We start from the raw sequence: 25,696 nt of genomic DNA on the forward strand, positions 1-25,696 counted from the left end.
AAATGAGTTTAATGTTACATTTGAACAAGTTATTTCGTTACAAAATTTTTGAACTAAAAATTATTCCAATTATTGTCTTGCCATAAATGTTTCAATTTTAGTATGACATCTATCTGATGTGGCATTGCCAATTATGTAATCGAATTCGGGTCTTGAGCAGTTGATAGCTATCCTGCCAGGGCTAGTGTACACGTGTGACCGTGAGTCATCGAGCGGGTTGGCCGGTCAAGTGTCCGTGAGAGGTGGCCACCTCTCCGGCACACAGCTCCAGATATGATAGAATACGAAAGAAGTTAAACTACAGTCGAACTTTAAAAATCACAAATGAACTTAGTAAGCTTGGGCCTATTTGACGAAAACTCCCTTGCTGTACTGTTTATGATGGCATGACAATTCACTGTTTCACAATGCAAGTATTTATAGGCATATGTGTCCACTGAGTACCTTTGTACTCAACCCTGCATGTATTTCTAAATGTGCAGGTTGAGCAGTAGCCGGTGGTGATGAAGTGATGAGCGGGATCTCCTTTTTGTCTTAATATTATATGTATTGAAAAACTCTTGGGTATATATCTCCATACATGTAATCAGAACCCCTATTCCGCTGCGTACTCAAAGGAGTCTTATGTTATTTTGGCTAAGTCGGAGATATTCGAACTTACTAGTTTAATTGAATCATTGCGACTAAACTTCTGTTATATTATAAATGCTTCCTTCATTGTCGATGATTAAGTACGATTCTTCACTATTTATTTACCCTTTTTCTACTCCCACTCCTTATCTCACTCCCTTAGTCATGGTTTCCCGGTTTAATTATCCTTAATTAAGTCTGATCGAGACATCTGCAATTAAAGCAATCGATTCTTGCGTCCTCCGCTGCATTTTCTCTCTCATTTGAACTGCTGCAACACTTTCTCTTCTCTGACGCGCAGCCGCTACGCCCTTCGATCGCGGGGCAAATTCGCGCAAAGAATGAAAATTGTTTTTATCTTTACACACTTTCACGCTTACACAAAATGCGACCAAAACACGTTTACACGCTAGGTCGTGAGAGCGTGTAAACGTGCATTAATTAAAATTAATCTAATGCACGCTTACATGTTAGGTCATGCGTCGTGCGAACGTGTAAGTGTGCATTAGTTAAAATTGGCCTAATGCACGCCTACACGCTAAAGAGTAAAATGGTAAGAGTTAATACCTTTTATACTCCCTCTGTCCCAGTTTTTTGTATCCACTTTTAGTAGTATTTACTACTAAAAGTGGATACAAAAAGCTGGGACGAAGGGAGTATATTTTTATAAGTGTGGGTATTATTTGTTTTTGTTATCTCAAACTGAATATTTTTCATTTTGCCTCATATATCATCATCATTTCTAATACACTTAACAATTTCATCTTAAAACTCGTACTCTTTCTTATTAAAAAGTTATTTGGGAAAGTGAGTATTATTTTTATATTTTATATAAAAGGGCTATTAAGAATTAATAAAATAATGGCTATGGATAGAATATCCCACTATCAAACTTTTAATACTAACTTAAGGCCCAACTCATTCTTTGAATAAATCTCAAGCAAAACTTTTAATGTCACCATTATGCAATTTTTTTTTGTTAAATTATTATTACCAAAAAAAGAAAATACACACCGATACTCGAGCTTTCTAGGTGACTCAAACCTGCCTTATCGATTGGAGGAGAAGCGTCTTACCAACACAGACTGCGCTTCATCGTCACCATTATTTAAATTAATATCAATACTCAAATACTATAAAATTAATCTATGTCTTCACATAATACAATTTAATATAATATGCAATGTATAAAAATTAAACTTGAATTTACAAAAAGGTTTTTTTTGTAAATCATTTGTGGAACTAAGCCCCAAATTTATTTTCTTTCATTGGGGCGAAACATCTTAATTATGCTTCAAAGTTGAAAAATTATTCTAAAATTTAGTGGGGAATAACAGGTTATTACAATTAGAAACAATATTGTGATGATAGATTATTGCATTGTTCGTACTTGGATTTTGTTGCACAATATGATGACCAGTATTGCCAAGCCTAATTGAAAGGCAAAACGTGAAATGAGATTTACGAGCTTTTAATGCAACCAGCTTTGTAGCACAACCAACTTATACAGTCCATCTTCGACACTGCCCTCCACCGAAATTGATTGGTTGATATGATTCTCCTAATTATCAACACAATGATAACCATGAAATCCAATATATTCCAACATCAAGGGAGAAACAGAGGATAATTTTTACAAACCTCAATTGTCACAAACCAAATGTCATTTACAAACACACAACCTCCAAGGGAGAAGACAAGGAAGAAAATCTAACAAGAAGCTTTTAAATTAACGCCAACAAACAAAATGCACGTAACAATAATGCAGATTACTACGCTAGCTCATGGATTGATATTCGCGATAATTCTTTTGGAGATTAAGTCTGAATTCCTGATCTTTGCTGCAATGTTTTTGGTTGTCATCATCTTTAACTCCTTCAGATAATAAATCGACACAATCGCTTTTGGGAGGGTATCCAGATATGGACAATTGTGGATTTCTAATTTCTGGAGCATACACATTGCACCTTCTCCAACTTGTACATTTCTCAGATTCCACAACTCTTCCATGCACAAGACTTTGAGACGAGGGAAGCCGTAGCGCAAGCTCACCATTTGTTGACCAGTGAATGCATTCCGCAATTTGAGGTGTTTTAGCCAGGGTAGCTTCTCTAGCATTGGCATGGGGTCTTCATCAAGACAGCTATTAACCAACTTCAAGTGCTCAATATATGGAGGGAGATCATTTGGTAACTTGGCAAGGAGTCCATCCAATTTGAGCGTACGGAGTCTTTGTAGAATAGCAAGCTCATCCAAACAAGGCATGCTTCTGAAACGATACCCTCTTAACATTAGATAATCAAGATACTCCAAGTCAGCCAATGACACAAAGAGCTTGCTTACATCTGAGTTTCCATCCAATCCTTCTATGCCCAATTTCTTAAGAAAAGTTAACATTTTTAAGCCCAATAGCCCATACGTCCAATTATCAATTGAGACGTAGGTTAAGGTCTCTAGAAACAGTAGCGCGTCTATCTTCAGAGGCTTTCGGCAAATAACATCAGACAAGTAGAGGTGGCGAAGGCTACGCATTTCCCATATAATATCTGGCACATCCACCATAAAGTTTAGAGCTATATCAAGAACCTCGAGGTTTTTCAAGCACCCCAACGAGTTTGGCAGCTCTTGTATGTGATTGTTTCTCAATCCCAAGTATCTTAATTCCATCAATGTGCCAATACTTTCCGGTAAATTCTTCAGCCCAAAATCTTCCAAGTCAAGTATCTTAAGTAGTTCAAAACTCTTCCAATAAGATGGACTAGTGTCGAAGTAGCCACCTCCATGGAAGAAGAGAGAAACAAGATGTTTATCTTGATTCGTGGAGTAGTTGAACTTGTCTCTGCTACAAATGATAACACGATGATGACGAGGACTCTGAGAGGGTTGATTATTTCCATTGTTCCTAAGGATCTCAAAACCTAATTCCTTCTCTGCTTTTTGGATGGATAGCATGTGTAGCAAAGCATTCATTTGATACTTGGTGCCCTTGTTCTTGACTTCAATAACTGATTCATTAATTAAACCATATAAATATGAGCAACATTGATGTACATAATCCACTACTCCTGCAACCCAAATCTGTGTCAACTTTTCTGCCCTCAAAGTTGTACTTTTCTTAAAGAAGCACATAGACATGAAACATAGCTCCAGTTTGGGATCCAATTTATGATAAAACGATTCCAATAACTTCAATGTTGAACCAAAATCAACTGATTCAAGAAGTTGTTCCCATTCATTACTCCCTGATAATTTCCTTTCCGCTAACTGCTTTCCCACCTCTTTTATAGCTAATGGCAGACCGTCACATTTTCTCAACATTTCTTTTCCCATATGCTCCAAGGACTTTGGGAATTTGTGCTCACCCGTCAACTTATTGCCATGGTTTATTGTTTTCAAAAACAATAGCCAGCTCTTTTTAGAATCCAAAGGTTTCATCTGATGAACATCTTCTTCGCCTACACGTATGTTGATATGGGTGGTGTGACTTGTGAGCAGCAATCTACTTCCATTCCCTGCTTACATAAGAACAAATTTAAATTGTTTGATTACTTGATTCAGTCATAAATTTTAAACAAAAAACAAAAAACCATTGGACACTAATAATATTTGGAACTTTTATTTTAAATTTAATAACAAAAACTTTAAATTTTGAACCAACGCTAACTTAAAATCAAAGAAAGCGCAACACAGCTAGATCATAAGCAAAAACATACATCCTCGTGGAAGAGCTTTCAAGAAAGACACCAAGTGCGTTTGTTTGGGCAAATCGTCGAGAACTATAAAATATCGCGTTCCTTGCAGGTGTTGGCAAAGCATATCTCGGAGCCTTCGGTTGTCCATATTCTTCAATAGCGAAGATGTATGGAGATTCTGAGGAACTACCTGTTGTATTAGTTTGATAAGTAGCTCTTTAAGAGTGAAGTCAGGAGAATTAGATACCCAAGCACGACGCTTGAATCGCTCAATGACGGTTGGATGGTTGTATATCTCTCTGGCAAGAGTTGTCTTTCCAGTACCACACATCCCTTTGATAAGAACAGTCTTCCGGTATCCTGTCCCACCAATAATCCTTGTGCGAAGCAACATTTCCACGTCTTCCTCCAATCCCACCACATCTTCATCATCAACATTTTTTGATGATCTCATGTTGGACTCCATCTCTGCCCCGTTATCTCCCAGTTTAAGCATGCGCTCTTTGATCTCTCCAATCCAACTATGGATGGAATCATAGTGGAAATGATGGAGTTCGTGTCGTTTGCAAAGTTCGAGGCCATCGTCAGCCACGTCGACGAGGTCACTTACAAAAAAATTTAGGCTTCTCCCGTCTTCTAATTTCTTATCCCTCACCATATCTAGAATCTCTATCATCTCCGTAATTACCCTTTCCATTTGCTCATTTGTTGCCTTGTGCTCTCGATAATTAATGTCCAGCTTCTGTATCACTGATAAGAGGAGGGCCTCCGACATGTTTTTGCCCTAATAGGCAGTTTAACAGCATTAGTAGCGAATAGTGATGACTATATGGATCCATGAGGTCCTTCCCCGTTTGGTGGCTTAGACAATTATAATATTGGTACTATAATTATTTCTTAAAGAGGAGTAACAAACATGACTACAATACCAAAAAATAAAAATAAAAAAAATAACAAGAATGTAAGTTTATTCGGGCATCCAAATGATTCTGGGTTTAAAGAAATCTCCTGAAGTGTAAGATTGCAAAAAAATAATTATTTTGAATTAAAGAAAAAGAAAAAAAAAACACCTTTATGAAAATATTCTGGGTTTAAAAAAATATACTTCTGAATGAATCCTCCCTTTTCCATAGTTTCATCTTTCGTTTTTTGATATAGGATTCTAAAAGTCCTCTGTTACAATAGAAAATAGAAAAAGATTGATTTGGTGGCTTAGACCATTGAAATCTTTCTATTATATAAATTCATTATTTCCCGCATCCTGCTTTTGTCGAGAAACAATTTGTTGACTAATTGTTTCTGACATAAGATTGTAAAAAAAAAAAGTTAAGAGAAATCCAAATAGTAGATCCAATATCGATCCTAGCACCAAAACAAATTAATATTGCTTCTACTTATTAAATATTGAAGGTTCGCAAGCAATGACGCATTTTCTGTCCAACTTAGCGACTTGATTAGGAAATGCATACCTACATGTCAAAAGATTACTTAATTGTATTTACTAAAATGATTGTTGCAGATGAGATCCTTTGTCCCATCTCTTAGCTTTAAGTAGTATTGTAGATCTCCTAAAAATCCATAATGTTGAACACAAAAGTGCATATATAAATTCAAAAATGCATAACTGCATTAACTCTAAAAATACATTATATATATAATGCAATATCAATTGATGCATATATATAATAATGCATTGTTGCATCACCGCACGCAGGCGAGAACGCCGGGCATGTGGGACCAACAAACAATCAAACAAACAATAATACATCACCACCTAAAAGTGGGAAAACATCACCGCCAAGCGGGATCGAACCCAAGACAAAGTGGGAAAACATCACCGCCAAGCGAGATCGAACCTAAGACCTCTCACAGAGGAGAGTCTTTGGATGCCTCAGCTTTGCCACTAGAACAAGGCCTCATCGGCAATCCTATCCCTATTTCTATATATTCATTTTTCACATTACTATTTTTTTTCTTTTTCTTAGGCAAGTATATTACTATAGCCTCTATATTCATTGCTCAGGCCAGCACCCACACCGGGTAATTCTTTCTTTCTTTTATTATTTTTTCTTTTCTCATCTAGCACATATATTTAAGTTATTGTGCATCATCTAAGTGCTGAAACATCTTATAAACTGTTGAAGCTTCACTACAACGTATTTTGCCAAACACCCCTAAATCTATCTTGACAAGTTGAATGCTCGATTCTGGATATTTATAGACTTTTAAGACTTTTATTTTAATTATTTTAAGACTTTTAAACCCATAATTTATATATTTTTTAAATTTATTTGGTGTAATTATCTGTTGTTTAAAATTATTATGAGGTTTTTTTTTTGTGTTCAGTGTGAGGCTTACGCCTCGAGGCTTACCGCCTCAATCTCGCCTTAAGCTTTTCACAACATTGACTATCAAGTATCAATACTCTCGTGGGACTCTTTCTATACTATCAATATCAATACTCTCGATGTGGGACTCATTTTGCACTATCAATATCATTTGTCCATTATCAATACCTTTAACAACCTTTTCAATAACTTTTTATTATAATCCATGTCAAAATATTCCATGCATAAATATGGAAGACAAAAGGAGTAAATTGTTATTGGCGCTTATTAAAAAGTAGTTGAAACAACCCTATTACAGCCAAACTTGGTGGCGCTTGTTCAGGGCGTTGGACTTTCGGTTCGATATTTGACTAATCGGAAAACTAAAAAAAAAAAAAAAAATTTGAATTTCAAATGCTCAAACACAAACCGAACAGTTCAAAAAGCAGCTCAATTAGTAAGACATTTCTCCCTCCGATCATTAGGTTGGAGATTCAAGTCACCACGGAAGGCATAATGAGGAAGGATTATTGATCCTTGAAAACAAACACAAACAGAACAGTACAACACAATCACACTCTCATAGACTCATAAACATCTTCTTATCTTATGATATTTTCAATTGATACAACTAATTTTTTCAATTTTGATAATAGCAAATAAGCAAGCATTGTAAATTTGTCGAAAAGAAAAAGAACACAGGCTGGGTATTGGATTTCCAGAGTGAAGATAACATACCTGGGCTGCTGGCGGCGAAAGGAGGTGTGGTGGCGCCGAGCGAGCAGCTAAGGAGCTGTAGCGAGGAACGGCTGGGGCGGCGCGGCGAAATCCGGCGGTGTTTACTGTGATTAGATTTGGGGGTCTGAATAGTGAATTTCGTTTGTGTAGAACTAGGGATTTTGAATGTTAGAAAGTTGTGAATAATTATATCTACTGAAAGTCCGGTTGAAGAAGCCAAATAATTATGTGCATATTAATAAGATAATAAGATCACCAGCTTATATCGAGCCACCTGAAGAGTTGACTTATTATATAGGCACATGAAGGTCTGTTAAACATACTAAAAACTGAGAGAAAAGTAGAGAAGAGATTTGGAGAGAATGATTTTCTGTATTCAAAGACTTAACCAAATACAAAGTATTTACAAAATATATAAGCGAGCAGAGTAACCGCTCCTAACTACTCTAACTGCTTCAGCTAACAATCTAACAAACTAACAAACTTGCTGACTGGACTGCTGACTAGACTGCTGACTCATAGCTGACTCAGCTATGCTGACTCGTACTCTTAACATACTCCCAAAAAGATTTATCTATATGTAATCAGCCTGGTTGTACAAGTTTTAACTTTGAACGAAGTAAACAAAAACGAGACTCCGGGAGTGGTTTGGTGAAGATATCGGCGACTTGATCTTCAGTTGGAACATGTCCTACTTCAATGATTTTCTCCATTACTTTTTCCCGAACGAAGTGGATGTCGACCTCAACATGTTTTGTGCGCGAGTGGAAAACAGGATTGGCTGAGAGGGCAACTGCTGCTGTGTTGTCACACCAAACTTGATGAGGATGAGTAAATGGAAGTCCCAACTCTTGACAAAGCGACTGAAGCCACATGAGTTCAGTGGCAACATTTGCAAGGGAGCGATACTCCGATTCAGCACTACTCCTAGAAACTACAGGCTGTTTCTTTGAGCTCCAAAGCAATAAATTGTCACCTAAGAAGACACAGTGACCTCCGGTAGAACGACGATCATCGGGACAACTGGCGTAGTCCGCATCCGAAAAACCAGTAAACTTGACTGCAGAGGAAGAGGTGAACTGAAGAGCAAGTTGAGAAGTACCCTTGAGATAGCGCAAAACTCTTTTGCAAGCAGCCCAATGCTGATCACATGGAGATGATAAGAATTGACTCAGTTTGTTGATGGAGAAAGCTATATCTGGACGAGTTAAAGTGAGATATTGCAATGCTCCAACAGTGCTGCGATACAGCGATGGATCAGAAAAAGGTGTACCATCAGTTTTAGAGAGCTTTGGAGAAGTTACCATAGGTGTGGGACATGGTTTACAGGAGGTCATACTGGTTTTGGCAAGAAGATCATGCAGATACTTTAACTGACCGAGATTGTAAGTGGAGGAGTTTGGCTTGGCTACCTCTATGCCAAGAAAATAATGTACCTCACCAAGATGTTTGAGAGCAAAAGTATCATGAAGTTGCTTGATCAGTTGGAGTACATAAGCCGAATCATCCCCTGTGACAAGTATATCATCCACATAGACAAGAATTAAAGTGAGAGCACCACCTGAATTTTTGTAGAATAGAGAGAAATCCGAGCTAGAACGTTTGAAACCAAGTTCATAGAGGTAACCCCTGAGCTTATCATACCAAGCACGAGGAGCCTGTTTGAGACCATACAAGGACTTCTGTAATTTGCAAACATAATCAGGATGAATGGGATCCTCAAAGCCTTGTGGCTGCTTCATATAAATGACATCTTCTAAATCACCATTCAAGAAGGCATTGTTAATGTCTATTTGTTGCACAGACCAACCTTTGGAGGCAGCAATACTGAACATAAATCTGATAGTAGATGCCTTCACAACAGGGCTTAAAGTTTGCAAATAGTCAACACCCGCAATTTGCTCAAACCCCCTGGCTACTAATCGAGCTTTTAGCTGATCTAGAGTGCCATCAGATAAGGTTTTGACACGAAAAACCCATTTATTGCTTATAACTTTGTAGCTGGGATCAGAGGGTAAGAGGATCCATGTTTGGCAGAGAGCCATCCAGGATGAGCAAGTGCCTCCTCCACAGACTGCGGTAGAGAGGGAAGAGAACTGGAATCCTGTTTAGAACTGTCAGGTAGAAACTCATGGACAATGAGATCAGTAGAGTTAGACTCATTATTCACTTCAACATAAAAAACTTGAGCTATAAAGCTTTTTGGTTTGAAAATCCCATGTTTGGCTCTGGTAATCATACGATGAGCATTTGTATGTGGTGGATGATGAGTGACAGTAGGTGATGGTGAATGGGAAGTGACAGTAGGAGGAGTTGGATGAGCAGATGGTGGTGAGGAGGAAAAGTCAGGGGAAGATGTTATGGCATCGGAGGATGTAGATGATGAAGTAGTATGATGTGTGGAAGGAGAGGCTGAAGAGCCTTGAGTGGAAGGTGGAGACGAGACAGGAGATGGAATTTGTGGAAGGTGAGGGAGCTCTGGAAAAATGAAGGAGGAAGAAGGGCTGGGAGATGGGGTGGGAATAAAGGATGGAAAAAGTGTAGAGTAGGGAAACTCAGACTCATTAAAACTCATTGTATCTGTAATATAAATTCTGTTATCAGCACCAATGCATTTGTACCCTTTATGTGACTCACTATAACCCAAAAATACACACTTAGATGATCTATATTGGAGTTTATGCTGTCTATATGGTCGTAAGTAAGGAAAGCAGGCACAGCCGAATACTTTTAAGAGGCTATAGTCAGGTGGTTTATGAAATAGGAGTTCAAAAGGAGTACTGTGATTAAGAGTTGGTGAAGGAAGCCTATTGATGAGATAAACAGAGGCTGAGAAGGCATCCCACCAGTATGTAGATGGAAGTGCAGCTTGAGCTAAGAGAGTAAGACCGGTATCTACAATGTGTTGGTGTTTTCTTTCAACTTTTCCATTTTGTTGATGGATATGAGGGCAAGGATGTTGAAAATGAATGCCTAAAGTTTTGAGATGTTGAACTAAGGGTCTGAATTCACCCCCCCAATCAGTTTGTAAGGCTTTAATGGTAACACCAAATTGACATTTGACTAAGGCTATGAAGTTTTTGACAATTTCAGCAGTTTGAGATTTGACAGTGAGAGGATAGATCCAAGAGTATCTACTGTAGTCATCAACAAACACAATATAGTATTTATACCCATGTAGAGAAGAAACATAAGAGGGACCCCATAAGTCAGAGTGAACTAGCTCAAAAGGTGAAGATGTTTTAATGGGCTGTGTAATGTGAGACTTTTGATGTAGCTTTCCCATTTTACAAGCATCACAGAAGGTTAGTTTAGATGAGCTAAAAGGTATTTTTAATGTAGCACATACTTTTGCTAGGGTATGGGGGGCAGGGTGTCCAAGACTTCGATGCAAAATATCCAGATTTTGGGTACAAACACCAGCAAATTGAGAAGTTTTATTACAGATTACAAGAGCTTGATCAGAGTGCAGAAGATTCCTACCTCTAGATTCTCATACAGAACAGATGTTATCAGAATGATTACATGAGATTGAAGTAGATGAGTTACAAGGCTTAATGGAAGAACTCTTGCAAAGAGAGGAGAGATCAAGCTGATACAGCCCTTTATGCAGATGGCCCTTCAAGAGAATCTTGCCGGTTTGGAGATCCTTGACAAAACAGCAAGTGTGATTAAATTCAATTGAAACTTGATTATCTTTGGTAAATTGTGAAATGCTAAGCAAGTTTTTGGTGATTTGGGGAACATAGAGGATGTTGTTGAGTAATAAGGACTGTTTTGTGAAGGTAGGAGAAGGAAGAGAAGTGCAGCCTATAGAAGAGATAGGGAGAGAATTACCATTGCCAACCACAAGATGTTCTTGTCCAATGTAGTCTTTGCTTATAGCCAAGTTTTGCATGTTGTTGGTGATATGAGCAGTAGCTCCACTGTCCATATACCAGTGAGGATCTCCCTGCATATCATCTTGAGGAAGATTAGATTCATTAGACAATCCAGTAGCATCAGAGTAAAAAACTTGAGGAGATGTAACAGTGTTATCAGTGAAGTGTATGTCAAATTTTTTGAAACACTTTATAGCAACGTGGCCATTGCGACCACACAATTGGCAGGTGATGATTTTTCTTGTGGCTGATGATCTGCCACCTCGATTTGCCATGCCTCCACGGCCAGAACTTGGACCTCTACCTCCTTTGTAGGCAATGTGGGCAGTAGGTTCTAATAGAGAGGTGAGTGGAGAGTGTTGTTGCAGCAGCCGAAGTTCATAAGCCTGAAATGCAAATTGAACTTCCTGCAAGTTCTGTGTGTCAGAGTTATTCATGATGTTTACCACTAATGCTTCATATTCTGGACCAAAACCAGCCAGAATGTACATGATTAACTCCTCATCATTCACAATTTGCCCAACCGCAGAGAGTTGATCATCATATCCACGCATCTTTAAGAAGAATTCTTCAACAGTGAGGTCGCCTTTTTTTGTAGATTGAAGAAGGAGACGCAGTTGCATTATGCGCGCCTTAGACTGAGACATGAACAAGCGTTCTAGAGTATGCTAGAGCTCACGAGCGTGGGAGCAGCGAACGACATGTCCAAGCATGGACTCACTGACTGAGGAGAGAAGCCAGCTGAGTAGAAACTGATCTTTGCGGTGCCAAAGAGCATACTCTAGATTAGGAGCTCCAGAGGAAGACGGAAGAGAGCGCGATGGAGAAGTAGCAGTAGATGAGATCAGGTTGTCGAAACCGTGAGCATAGATGGTGGCGATAGCTTGAGCTCGCCAGAAAACATAGTTCGTGCGATCTAGCTTGATGATTGTAGGTAGATGTGGTAGATTTGCAGCGGAATTGCGATTTTCCATGGTGAGTGAGAGAAAAATCGGATCGAAAACTAGAAAACTTGAAGGAGAAGAAAGCTCGATCTAGAATTGATCGAGAGGATTCTGCAGATTTGCTGCAAGGAGCGGTTTAACTGGCGATTGATACCATGTTAAACATACTAAAAACTGAGAGAAAAGTAGAGAAGAGATTTGGAGAGAATGATTTTCTGTATTCAAAGACTTAACCAAATACAAAGTATTTACAAAATATATAAGCGAGCAGAGTAACCGCTCCTAACTACTCTAACTTGCTTCAGCTAACAATCTAACAAACTAACAAACTTGCTGACTGGACTACTGACTAGACTGCTGACTCATAGCTGACTCAGCTATACTCAGCTATGCTGACTCATACTCTTAACAAGGTCGTATCCACAAGGATGGATGAATTTAAAATTTTAAATACTATTAATAAGTTGTTTTCAATATATTTAGACAACCAAAATCAAGAGATGTTGATAACTAAAACAAAACTAAATTAAAACAAGTAAACTAAATAGCAATAACATAAACTTAGTTAATAAGTTGAGGAATGACTCGAATGAAAGTTATCCTAGGGACTAGATTTCGATAGATCGTAATGAATTTCAATCTAAATCAATATTAATCTTGATATAGTCTACTTATCTAGGGCCATCTCCCCACTAGTTTTAGCCTTCTCCCGGACGACTAAAACAGTAGATTACGAGTCATAATTGTCGTCCCCTATCAATTTCTAACCTATAACTCCCAAGAGCACAAAAGATCAACAAGCCCTCACCTAACTCTCAACCTCCCGGTTATTGAGATGATATGTATCAAACTCCTAATCTATTGTAATTATCCTCTCCTGATTCAAATCACAAATTAGAAATGCACAAAAGGTGGTCAACCAATCATACAAGAGATAAATCTAGGGCTTGAAAAGATAACAATAAGTACAATCAAGATATATGTTAAACAAATAAATCAATCCATTTCAAATTCATCTAATCTAATCCCTAAGATAAGGGTTTTAGCCAAGTATATTCATAATAAAAATAAATCCCAAGTCATAAGAAAACATAAACAAAGATATAAAGAAATAGAGATTCATAGACAAATCTTATAATCTTGATCTTCAATCATGTAGTCTTGATGAGCTCCTTTCCAAGTCTTCCCCTTCTTTCTATGATTTTAGTGTTGTTTAGTGTGTGGAAGAGAGAAAAATGATAGAAGATGGAGGCTAGGGTTTGAGATGGATTGTTGGGGAAGATGAAATTGGGTGTGTGGTGAATGATATGAAAAGTGAGGGAATAAGGGGTATTTGGGGCTGAAAATCTCGTCTGGGCCCACAAAAGCGCACAATTCCACCTTTTGGTCGCGGTCACGGCCGTGACCGCGGTACAGGATCATGGGGAAGCTGTTGGAAGGGCCCGACCGTGGCCCGGACAGCGGGTGCCGTCTGGCGATCTGGAGGATTTTGGAGCAGAGGCCCGCGGTCGGGCCCATGACCGCGACCCGGGACCGCGAGGTACTGGGATCAGTGCGCAGTCCGCTTGTTCGGCTTCATTCTCCATTGTCCGAACTCCGATTTGGTCACCGTTTGCACTCATGAATTCCTCTCGAGACGTACTTCAATCTCATGTCTTAAAAATCCTCCAATTAATCCTTGAGTTTCCTTGAAATTACTCCAAAACTACACCAAGGCATCAAATCTTCATAAAACTAAACATTCTGCCACAAACAAGCATTCACAAGCAAAACATGATGGGAAATGACAATAAATCATGTGAAATTAAGGTACAAAAACTATGTTTGTAAACCCCCCAAACTTAAAGCGTTGTTTGTCCCCAAACAACAAAGAGAAGAGAAATAAAAGATAGCAAACATGTGAGAATGAATTGGTGTCATTTCAAGGGCTTCAAATTTTTTCAATAATCTTTCAAAAGTGTATCACAAGTAGAAATGCATTTCAAAAAGTCACAAGTGATAATAAGATCAACATTATAGCCTCCAAGCGTGAATTCTCACAAGGTGGATGTTCCAATGATGCACTCAACTCTCAAATGTTTAAAATGAACGTGTTTGCACTCAAATTGAAACAATGTATGCAATCTACCAAAAGCTTGCCATTTATCCTAACTCTCTAATGTGTTACAAATAAAGATCAAAAAGAGCTTCTATTTAGGTTGCAATGAGAGCTCTTTGGTGAGGTGAGGTGTTTATAGGCAAAGTGACTCATATCTCATACAATTCCCAAATTGAATAAGTCATATTCACCATTGTTCTTTTCTAATCAATCAACCAATATCCCCACATTTCTTCTTTTTCACCCTATGAATACTTATCAAGACCATGATTAAAAAGACAAATCACTCCCCTCTATACTATTTTATTTCAACATTTCTTTTTGCTTTCTTTTTCTTTTCTTTTCTTTTCTTTTGGAGCTCAGAGGAGACTAGTGATTTTCACTCAATCAAAGTTAGACAAGTAATTTCAATCATTTTCCAAACATTTTCGTCAAAGCAACTACTAACAATCTAAATTCTATCCCTTTATCATTGGTTAATTCAAAGAAAGGCTATAAGGCACAAAGAGAGAAACTATGATCATATGAGAATTTGGACACAATTTAAGTCAAGTGGCTAACAAGAATGGCCTTAAATCACTTCAATATTAACAACACATCTACTTTTATTTTCAAGAGAGGACTCATGACAAGTCCTAGAGATCAACAAACATGCCCAAATGATTTACACTCAAAAATAAAATGAGATTGTGAATGTATTACAATCAATGGCTCAAATCTTACAATCTCATTTTCAAGTTCTTAGAGGCAAAACATTTAGCTCATTAATCAAAAGTTTAAACTTTTCATGCAAAAATCCACATGTGAAACAGAACAATTTCTCCAAAAACAAATATTATCATAAGCTCATCACACACTTCATCCAACTCATGTTTTTGAACAATCAAGCTCAAACATAAAAGACATGGAAATTTTCAAAAATAGAGACAAAATCTCATTATTATAACAAAACTAAAATAACTACTCCTTCCGTCCGCCAAGATTATGTCACAATTACTATATCGGGCGTCCGCCAAGATTATGTCACTTTCCTTTTAAGGCAATGGTCCCACCATCCTCTTTAATATTTTTATCCTTACTAACACTCTTTATTTATAAAAAATCCACCCAAAATTCAATCTCAACCACACATCTCATAAAGTGGTGGGACCCTTTCTCCACTACATCAATATCATCATCAATTTTATTAAATCCCGTGCCCAACCAATTTGACATAATCTTGGCGGACGGAGGAAGTAAATAACTAAATAAAAAAAATAAATAAAAGATAAACAACGGGTAAACGTAAGTAACCCATCTTCACCATCCCCCCAAACTTATTTCACAGAAAGAAAAAATAAGTTTGGAGGAAGAAGAAAATGGTTACTAGTCTCGTACTCACAAGTAAGGTGGAGGCTTAGGCGGTGGCCATTTTTCATCAAATTTGTATGCTCCATCTGTTGCCACCCAAAAATATGGTGGCTTAGCAATTTTTGAGACATCACGAGAGTCATAGTAATCTCATTCACCATCTAGAGTATCACCACACTCAAATAATTCATTATTAGACAAACCAAAGTGAAAATGAAAAGATGAAGATAAATAAAAGTGAAAAAAGCAAGCCTTCGTAGAATCGCCCGTGTCGAGGTAAGGATCGATCAAATTTTTGACTTTGCATTCTTTAAAGCATATGAAGTCTTCATCTTTTTGGAATTGTAGAGGTTGTGTTGGAAAAGTTGGGCTCTCAACTTCAAGGGGTTTGGAAAATTGATCATCATCTCTCGTTTCTTCATACTCTTCTTCAACTTCTTGATGCTCTTTACTTAGCATTGGCATTGGTTGCTCAAACAAGGTTTCATTTTGTAGGCTAATGGCCATGCACAAATCATCAATTCATCATTTTGTAGGCTAATGGCCATATCTCCTCCGTGGCTGCTCGATACACCTACTTCTGTTTCTCTAGGATCCCATTTACTCGTCTCTACCCACCCCCCGGTCTGTCCTAGCCATGATCCGCCGCTATCCCACTATCTTCAAGCTCTTCTCTATCCCCAATCCTCCTACTCCGTACGTTCCAAGTTCCACGCTGCCAGCCCTCTCTCTCAGCTTTGCGTCCCTCACCCCTCCTGCTGTAGCCCTTGCTAAAAAGGAGTCTGCTCTTAAGAAATCTATGTCTATTTCTTTGGCAGCTGAACTCCAAAAACTGTTAATGCTTGCCTCCCTTATCACAGCCCTGCCTGTCAACTTCTGCTCCCCCGCCTCTGCAATGACCATCTGGATAAGTTTAAAGTTGTGGAAGCTTCTTATGGGCGCGCTCTTGAGCTTGTTTCGTGGGACAACAGTTTGGCCAAAGCTTTGCCATGGCATGATGAGGACGAGTCTCTGGAGCTGATAGTTGACAGGCCGTTGAAATTCAAACATCTAAGACTGAGGAAAGAGCTGAATATTAAGAAGTGGCATCATGATTATCTGATAAAGTTTAAGGAATTTTTGGATGTGTGCCCGTACATTAGTAATCTGAAAGAATTGGTGAAAGAATTGATAAGGGCGGGGAAGACAGCTTGTGGTGTGGTGAGGGAGGTGTTAGGGATGACTATGGAGTAGAGGACATTAGTGGACCATTTGACACATTTTAGGAAGGAGTTTGGGTTGTCGAACAAGGCGAGACGAGTGTTGGTGAGGCACCCGGAGTTGTTCTACATAAGCTTTGATACGCTAACCATGGAGAAATTTATGCAACCAGCTTTGAAGACTGACCTTAACAACATAATGATGACCATGAAATTCAAGAAAAACACCATTCTCAGCTGTAAACATAGAAATACTTAACAAACTCTTAGAAATCTAAGAGACGAGAATAATATTGTCTGCAGTAGCTTGGGCAGGTGCAGCCAGGGACGGAGCCAGGGGGGGCTAGAGCCCCCTCCCAAATTTTGAGTTTTTAAAAAATATATATATATATATATATATATATATATATATATATATATATATATATATAGGGAGCGGTTCAATTGAGAAGCTATATATTGTTGAGAAGTTGAGAAGTAATCTAATAGATGAACATGTCAATTAATTTTTGTGAACGCGGGTTTGATCTGGGGTTCGATCCTTGGCGATGGCGTATTTTTTAACAAATTAAATAGATTCGTATGTTCGTTAGTTATATTTGGTATGTTCAAAGAATTTATTGATCTGGGGTCTAATTGCCATGTTCATCAAAATGTATTGACATGTTCATCTATTAGATTGCTTCTTAACTTCTCAACAATATATAGCTTCTCAATATAACCACTCCCTATATATATATATATATAGATATATGTTTATACCTATTATAAAATAATTTTGTTTTATAAAAGAGTATTTGGTTATTATATTCTCTCATATATACTTAATTTAAGGATAATTTTGTTATTTAAAACTATATAATCTATGAAATATTGTTTGTTATTATTACTATTATACTTGTCTTTTAATAAAAAATGCCTAATATGTATGAAATGCTAAAAAAAATTATAATGTATTGAAACTAATTTGTAATATATAGAAAATATATAATCTATGAACATGTTGTTTGTTATTATTATTATTATTATGCTTGCCTTTTAATAAAAAATGTCTTAAATATACGGAATGTCCAAAAAAAGTTTTGTGATATATTGAAACTATATAATCTATGAAAATATTGTTCGTTATTATTAGTATTATGTTCGTATTTTAATAAAAAAATACCTTAAATATACAGAATGCCCAAAAAAAAATTCTCGGGGGCTACCGGCATACCGCCCCTGAACCCCCGTACAAGTTCAGGCCCCCCGAACTTAATTCCTGGCTCCGTCCCTGGGTGCAGCGACCAATATATCCCAACATCGAGAGGATACTAAATTTCGCACCCAAGCAAGATATGAAGAAACCACGATTGCCGCAACTAAATTTCATAATTTCATTTATAAAAACACAACCAACAAGGGTAAAAAAAAAAGGAAGAAACTATTCAAATAAATCCAACAAACAAAACGTACACAACAATAATGCAGACAACTGCGCTAGCTCAAGGGTTGATATTCACCTTCCATATCTTGGAGATTAAATCTGAATTTCTGATCTTGGTTGCAATGCTTTTGATTGTCACCATCTTTAACTCCTTGAGAAGAGTCATAGACCCAATCTCTTCAGGGAGGCTCTCCAGACTTGGACAATTCTTGATTTCTAGTTTCTCAAGCGAACTCATTCCACCTTTTTCAATTTGCACGTTTTTCAGATTCCACATCTCTTCGATGCACAAGACTTTGAGATCAGGAAAGCCGTCATGCAAGATCACCATTTCTCGACCGGTAAATGCATTCCGCAATTTGAGGTGGGTTAGACTGCCTAGCTCCCCTAGTAATGGCATGGGGTCTTCATCAAGACTGTTGTTAACCAACGTCAATGATTCAATATCTGAAGGGAAATTTGGTAAGCTGGCAAGGAGTCCATCCAATTTGAGTATACGGATTTGTAGATTATGAAGCCCATCCAAACAAGGCATACTTCTGAAACGAAACCCTCTTAAGATCAGATGATTAATAAACCTCAATTTAACCAATTCCATAAAGAGCTTGCTTATATCTGCGTTTCCATCCAATCCTTCTATCCCCAATTTCCTAAGATAAGACGGCATGTTTGACCTCTCTTGCACATATGCCAAATTATCAACCGAGATGTAGGTTAAGGTATACACGTTGTATAGCGGGCATGTGTTCAAAGGCTTCCAGAAAATCAGATCAAAATCAGATCAGAGATGTAGAGATGGCGAAGGCTACGCAATTCCCATATAATATCCGGCACCTCCACCATAAAGTTTTGAGCTATGTCAAGAACCTCAAGCTTTTTCAAGCACCCCAACGACTGTGGCAGCTCTTTTATGTAATTATTTCTCAATCCCAAGTATATTAGTTTTACCAATGTGCCAATACTTTCTGGTAAACTCTTCAACCCAAAATCTTCCAAGTCAAGAATCTTAAGCTTCTTAAAACTGTTCCAGTAAGATGGACTAGTGTCGAAGTAGCCACCTCCATGGAAGAAGAGAGAAACAAGACGTTTATCGTGATCCGTGGAGTAGTTGAACTTGTCTCTGCTGCAAATGATAACACGATGATGACGAGGACTCTCAAAAGGTCGATTATTTCCATTGTTCCTTAGGATCTCAAAACCTAGTTTCTCCTCTGCCTTTTGGATGGATATCATATGTAGCAGAGGATTCAAGCTATACTCTGTGCTCTTGTCCTTGACTGAAATAACAGATTCATTGATTAAACCATCTAAAGAATGTCGACAGTCAGGTTGTGAACCAGCTCCTCCTGCAACCCAAATCTGCATCAACTTTTCTTTCCTCAAAGTTGCATTTTCCTTAAAGAAGGCCATACACAAGAAACATGACTCCAATTCAGGATCCAATTTATGATAAAATGGTTCCAATAACTTCAATGTTGAAGTGAAATCAACTGATTCAAGAAGTTGTTCCCATTCACTCCCTTCAGAGACTTTCTTTTCCGCTAACTGCTTTCCCACCTCTTTTATACCTAATGGCAGACCGCCGCATTTCGTCAACATTTGTTTTCCTCTTTGCTCCAAGTACATTGGGAATTTGTGTTCACCCGTCAATTTATTGCCATGGTTGATTGTTTTCAAAAACAATTGCCAGCTCTCTTTAGAATCCAAAGGTTTCATCTCATGAACATCTTCGACTTCTAGAGTTAAGTTCGTATGCTTCATGTGACTTGTGAACAGCAATCTACTTCCATTGACTGCTTACATAAGAATAATACAAAAAGGAACAGTTAGCCCAACACGACTAGATCATAAACAGAAAGATTGATCATACATACATTCTTGTGAAAGAGCTTCCAAGAAAGACTTCAAGTGCACTTGTCTGGGCATGTCATCGAGAACTATAAAATATCGCGTTCCTTGCAGGTGTTGAGAAAGCATATCTCGGAGGCTTCGATTGTCCATATTCTCCAATGAGGAAGATGTATGGAGATTCTGAGGATCTTCTACCTGTTGTATTAGTTTGATAAGTAGCTCTTTCATAGTGAAGTAAGTAGAATTAGATACCCAAGCACGACGCTCGAAATGCTCAATGACGGTTGGATGGTTGTATATCTCTCTCGCAAGAGTTGTCTTTCCAATACCAGCCATCCCTTTGATAAGAGTAGTCCAACTGTTGTATCCTTCCCTACCAATAATCCTTGTGCGAAGCAGCATTTCCACATCTTCATCCAAGCCCACCACATATTTGTCATCAACATTATCTGACGATCTCATGTTCGACTCCGTCTCCGTCTCCGCTCCATCATCTCCCAGTTTAAGCAAGTACTGTTTGATCTCTCCGATCCAACTAAGGACGGACTCAAAGTAGTAAAAATAGATTTTGCGTTGCTTGAAAAGGTCGAGGGCATCGCCGGCCACGTCGACTAGGTCAGATACCAAAAAATTTAGCCTTCTCCCCTCTTCCAATTTCTTATCCTTCACAATATCCAAAATCTCTTTCATATCTTTGATTACGACTTCCTCATTTATCATGCCCCTTTGATGATTGATTTCCAGCTTCTCTATCACCGATAAGAGGAGGGCCTCTAACATGTTTCTGCTTCCACCAAACTGCCCTAATAGGAAATTTAACTGTATTAGTAGCTAGCTAAGAAATGGAGTAATAAATTCCAACAAAATCGATAAATAAAGGTGTTTGGTTTGGTGGATGAGATAGATAAGATTGATAGGATTGTGGGGGAGTGATTAAATAATCCACCCACCTTTTTGGCCTGATAAACAATCACTCGTTTGGGTAATTAGGGTGGATTATTTTATCAATCATGTCTTATCACGTAAACCAAACGCCTAAAAAATGTAACTATATAAGAACGTCATAATATATGTGAATTCAAAAACGATTCAAATCTAAGTAGAATGAAATTAGCTTTTTGTGATTCTTCTTATCTTTCATACTCAATCCTCCCTTTTTCTCAACTTTGCCAGCGTGTGTGCTTTGTATCGTAGAGTGAAATTGAAAATTAACTTATCAACTAATAAAATTGAAATTAAATGCTAATTAATTAAAATACAATTATACTACTGTGTTGAATATATTGTTCGATATGAAAGTATTGAAGTATTTTCCAAAAAGTTGGAAGGCAAATTTAGCATAACTAGCAGAGAAAGTGTGCAATGCACATAATTAGCATTTGCACCCTGTGCAATACACGAAAAATATTTTTATATCTCTATATTTATATAAAATTGATACCAATCCAATTATCATTTTTATAAATTTAATAAAAAATAAATTTTAATTGAATATATTTGAGCTTAATATTGATAAAATAAAAAAATAAAGAAGAATTCACAATAAAAATTGATATTATGAAAAGGCGAAAAAAAGTTAAAAAAGTTAAAAATAAAAATAAAAAAGAATAGAAAATAGATTTATTCAAAGAAAGACGAGAGATGAGAGAGATTTTTTTAAAATATTTTAATCTTTAGATAAGTATAACTTTTACATTTTAAATCAAATATTTCCATAAAATATAATAAAATAAAGCTCTTATTGTGATCTTTAATTTGATATGCATATTAAATATTTTATAATTAGTTGAATTTCAAAATTATATAAAGAAATAGACAAAAAATAAGAAGATAAAAAAAAGAAAATAAAAAGAGAACATAATTTACAAGTAAATATTCAATTTTATTAAAAAAATTATTATCAATAATGAATTTTCTTAAATTACAATATAATATTATGATAGCCTACACAAGTTTGTTTGTTTTATTTTTTATTTTATTTTATTTTATTTTATTTTTCTTGATTTTCGATATAAAAAATCCGCATGTGAGTTTTCATATTATTCAAATCTAATTAAGGAATATGAAAATTACCTTTTTCTGAATTTTCCTCTTATCTTTGCTCGTCTTGATTAAGTTTCCTATTCAATCTCCCTCTTTCCTTATCTTCGCTTGCATATTTGAACAAAGCCAAAACAGAGTTGGGAGGGATATTGAACCAAACTCAACAAGTTATATAGTATTTCATTTAGTAGGTTAAATAGAAACAATAAATACTTAATTTTCAACAAATATAGTGTAGCTTGTAATAGATAGCAGAAAGGGGCCGGGAGAAAATTAACTGATGCAACTACCTGATATCCATTTTATTACTACTTTTATCCAGTTACAAAAAAAATGTAATTTTCTTAAATTATCTTTTATTTTAAACATTATTTACACTCAATATTTATAAAATATTCAAACATTTAACACATCAATTATGATAAGTCATTTTATTCGCTCAATTTTAGTGGACTCCCTTCTACACTTTATGCACAAGATTCATTATTCTGATTCTATTTTGACAATAGATAATAAGCAAGCATCATGTATATTTGTATTCGAGAAGAAAAAGAATACACGTATTGGATTCAGTAAACCAGAGATAACATACCGGGGCTGCCGTCGACGGACCAATGATGGGAGGAGGTGGTGGCGCTGAGTGAGCAGCGAAGGAGCGGTGGCGAGCAACGGCTTACTGTGATTAGATTTAGGGCTTCGAATAGTGAGTTCCGTTTGAGTAGAATTTGTGATTTAGAATGTTATAAAGTTGTGATTCATTATGTTGAATGTCCAGTTGAAGAAGACAAATAATGTGCATTAAATTATTCATATATATTATGTGTATTCACAAAGCTACAATTACACTTTATGGTCAAACTCAACAAGTTATATATTTCAAGGGGGACAATGAAATGCTTAAATTTCTACAAATATAACTTAAACAATTGTAATAGAAGCCAGAAAGGGGAGACAAACAGATGCAGCCACTTTCTCAAAAAGTTGTTGAAACAACCTTATTACAGCCAAATTAATTAGGGGTCTCGCTAATTTCATTTTTCAGTTCTTCTTTGCGTAAACATTAATGCGTTATTCTTAGCTTCGGTGAATCCTTTAGTAGGTGATAATTGGTATGATGGAATGGAATGAGGGTGGAATGCAGTGGAATTAGAAATGGAATGAGATGGGAAATGAATGACAAACCATAGGTGATTCATATGCTTGGTATGTACAAGGAATACCAAAGGAATGAAATTGTGGGTTCTCAAAAAAATAAAAAGGGAATGGAATTGTAATTCTTTGTTTGATTCCATTTTATGATTGGTAGGTAGAAATAAAGTTTATGAATTAACTGAAATTATTTTATTTTAGTAATTTACCTTTTACATCATTTTAAAAGTATAAAAATTATAATTATAATTGAGTCGATAAATATTTTATTGATGTATTTCACGAATAACATTTGCAAAAATTTAAATTAAAATTGTAATTTTGTGGATGTAAGTTACGAATCAGTTACGAATATTTTAGTGAACAATTTTCAAACTGAGTGAGATAAAGTTATGAATCAGTTCCTTCTGCTGAGTGATGAGATACCATAGCCCTTATAATTAGGCAGAGAAAAAAAAATGATTACTGGAAGAGAATTTCAGTTCTTCATTGTGGGCTGATATGCAGGAGCATAATTTTTTAGGTGAACTGGTAAGTTAGCAGACAATGGTTTGAGCAGTTCTCCGGTTGAAGCAAGAATGCATATCAATTTAGGGATATGAATTATAGGGTAAAAATGTAAATGTACAATTACTTATTATTATTATTATTAGTATTATTATTATTATTTTAAATGTAGGGTTATAAGGAGTAAAATGTGGACTATGAATAGAACCAAAGACTTAATCTACCAAATTGAAAAAATTGAGTGGGCCAAAAAGCCTAAAGACCTTGATGGGTTTTTAGCCTCGAAGTCCAATCGGTGCGGTGGACCGTTCGCGCGGGCATTTTAGATCTGATTTTTTTTCGAGCTTCTATTTTATCAAGCTCAACCCAATCCTAAATCTTGGCGGGCTAGCTCTAGCCACAAGTCATTAATTATTTCTAACATATGTAAACTATATTTTAATTTCCAAAATCACCCTTCGATCTTTTTTTTTTTTTTTCTGTATAATTTGTTGATTGATAATGAAGTAGTAAAACAACCTATGCTTTAGGGGCTAAATAGTACAGTTTCCTCAACTCAAAACTTATCACACCAGCTTAGTAAATAAATGGACTTTAATGTGAATATGGTATTACTCCACCACCTTTGGAGTTTTTATGATTGTCAAGCGTAGAATCGATCACCTACTCACCGTGGGCAATGATAACATGCCCATCACTGATATGTCAATTTTAATTAGGAAAAAGAATTAATATATTTTACTATAATTAGAATCAGTGTTGGGCAGCATGTTAATCTTGTCCAGGTGATCGTTTTTATTGTCAAGTGATAATCATGATGTTCCACCTAATACTATTTCCCAATAGTAATCTATATTTTAGCAATATCAAAATATGGACTATATATTTTAGCTTCAAGTACTGTATCATAATTTCAACTTAGCTGTCTCCGCGTAATCATTTTCTATATGTATTTTATCAAAAAGTAGTTAAATATTTAGTAGAGATCGAAGGGTTAACAACCCACCACTATTACAGCCGAATTAAGGGTCAACTTGGGGCGGCTCATTATTTTAACTGTGCTATGGATATTTAAGTAAGGGAATTTAATTCATTCCTTGAGAAACGGAGGATGCAAGTGGCTAGTACAAGAAACTTAGCATAGAGTATCAACAATACATATAATAATCGGTTGAACAGTAACTTTATATTTTCTTAAACAAGTTAACACAATAATATTTTTTATCCTCCCCATAAAATATGTAAACACAAAAACTTGGGTACAATCTAGTTTACCGTACAATCGGATTGAACCGCACTCAAACCCGAACTCGCATTCTGACCCAAATCGTATAAACGACACTATTCAGTTATATAAATTACACTGCTTATAATTGACTCTATTCGGTTATATAAATGACATTGTAACATTTTAACATGTTATATAATGTCATTTTCAATCTTATAGTGCCGTTAAAATATTATAGTGTCAATTACAGAAAGTGTCATTTCTATTTATGAATAGTGTCAATTATACACAATGTCATTTATAATGTTATAGTATCATTTATACGCAATGTTATTTATATAAAAGAATAGTGTCATTTCTATAATCGAATAATGTCATTTATACGATTTGTGTCAGGATGTGGGTTCGGATCAAGACACAAGTCAGAATCTATCAATCCGATTGTACGATACATCCGGTTGTATCCAAGACCACCTCACATGTCAATCGTAGATCAATGCACCCTTATCACAGGTATAATTTTTAATTCGTTTTGTTAGTTTCTAGATCCACATCATTAATATAATTATGCACTAATTTGATGGAATGGAAAACTGAGCAATATATTAAAAAAAATGCAACTCGCCATGTTTC

General features: G+C 36.4%; 4 protein-coding genes across 7 annotated transcripts; 1 reads left to right on the plus strand and 3 right to left on the minus strand.

The window, feature by feature from the left end:
- Positions 1-2,210: 2,210 nt before the first annotated feature.
- On the minus strand, positions 2,211-7,727 carry LOC131017403 (probable disease resistance protein At1g58602). Its single transcript, XM_057946148.1, has 3 exons — positions 7,388-7,727; positions 4,344-5,106; positions 2,211-4,142 (listed from the first exon to the last, which is right to left on the minus strand). The coding sequence occupies exons 2-3, from the start codon at positions 5,095-5,097 to the stop codon at positions 2,413-2,415; spliced, it is 2,484 nt and encodes an 827-aa protein (XP_057802131.1). The 5' UTR covers positions 5,098-5,106; positions 7,388-7,727; the 3' UTR covers positions 2,211-2,412.
- An 8,570-nt stretch (positions 7,728-16,297) lies between these two features.
- Positions 16,298-16,893, plus strand: LOC131018269 (protein WHAT'S THIS FACTOR 1, chloroplastic-like). The gene is made up of 2 exons (XM_057946992.1): positions 16,298-16,461; positions 16,521-16,893. Exons 1-2 carry the CDS (start codon positions 16,298-16,300, stop codon positions 16,891-16,893), a joined length of 537 nt encoding a protein of 178 aa, XP_057802975.1.
- Positions 16,894-18,211: 1,318 nt separating this feature from the next.
- On the minus strand, positions 18,212-23,286 carry LOC131017404 (putative disease resistance RPP13-like protein 2). Of its 4 annotated transcripts, none has more exons than XM_057946152.1 (3): positions 22,772-23,286; positions 20,160-20,939; positions 18,212-20,081 (listed from the first exon to the last, which is right to left on the minus strand). In XM_057946152.1, exons 2-3 carry the CDS (start codon positions 20,914-20,916, stop codon positions 19,051-19,053), a joined length of 1,788 nt encoding a protein of 595 aa, XP_057802135.1. In that variant the 5' UTR covers positions 20,917-20,939; positions 22,772-23,286; the 3' UTR covers positions 18,212-19,050. The 4 variants fall into 4 exon arrangements, with proteins under 4 accessions (XP_057802135.1, XP_057802133.1, XP_057802132.1 ...); XM_057946150.1 differs by having other exon boundaries at positions 20,160-20,934; positions 22,772-23,285; XM_057946149.1 differs by lacking the exon at positions 22,772-23,286 and adding an exon at positions 22,210-22,759 and having other exon boundaries at positions 20,160-20,934.
- On the minus strand, positions 18,344-18,952 carry LOC131018270 (probable disease resistance protein RF9). Its single transcript, XM_057946993.1, has one exon. The coding sequence runs from the start codon at positions 18,950-18,952 to the stop codon at positions 18,344-18,346; it is 609 nt and encodes a 202-aa protein (XP_057802976.1).
- Positions 23,287-25,696: the final 2,410 nt, after the last annotated feature.

Source organism: Salvia miltiorrhiza, chromosome 3 (assembly GCF_028751815.1).
Source record: "Salvia miltiorrhiza cultivar Shanhuang (shh) chromosome 3, IMPLAD_Smil_shh, whole genome shotgun sequence".
NCBI classification, from domain to species: Eukaryota; Viridiplantae; Streptophyta; class Magnoliopsida; order Lamiales; family Lamiaceae; genus Salvia; species Salvia miltiorrhiza.

What these genes read in the sequence shown, in the direction of transcription:
- LOC131017404 (XM_057946152.1), bottom strand. Translation starts at nt 20,916, where the DNA reads ATGTTAGAGGCCCTCCTCTTATCGGTGATAGAGAAGCTGGAAATCAAT. An exon ending in GGAAGCTCTTTCACAAGAAT is followed by an intron (nt 20,082 to 20,159) that starts GTATGTATGATC and finishes TTCTTATGTAAG; the next exon opens with CAGTCAATGGAAGTAGATTG.
- LOC131018269 (XM_057946992.1), top strand. Translation starts at nt 16,298, where the DNA reads ATGATCCGCCGCTATCCCACTATCTTCAAGCTCTTCTCTATCCCCAAT. An exon ending in TCTGCTCTTAAGAAATCTAT is followed by an intron (nt 16,462 to 16,520) that starts GTCTATTTCTTT and finishes CCCTTATCACAG; the next exon opens with CCCTGCCTGTCAACTTCTGC.
- LOC131018270 (XM_057946993.1), bottom strand. Translation starts at nt 18,952, where the DNA reads ATGCCGTCTTATCTTAGGAAATTGGGGATAGAAGGATTGGATGGAAAC.
- LOC131017403 (XM_057946148.1), bottom strand. Translation starts at nt 5,097, where the DNA reads ATGTCGGAGGCCCTCCTCTTATCAGTGATACAGAAGCTGGACATTAAT. An exon ending in GAAAGCTCTTCCACGAGGAT is followed by an intron (nt 4,143 to 4,343) that starts GTATGTTTTTGC and finishes TTATGTAAGCAG; the next exon opens with GGAATGGAAGTAGATTGCTG.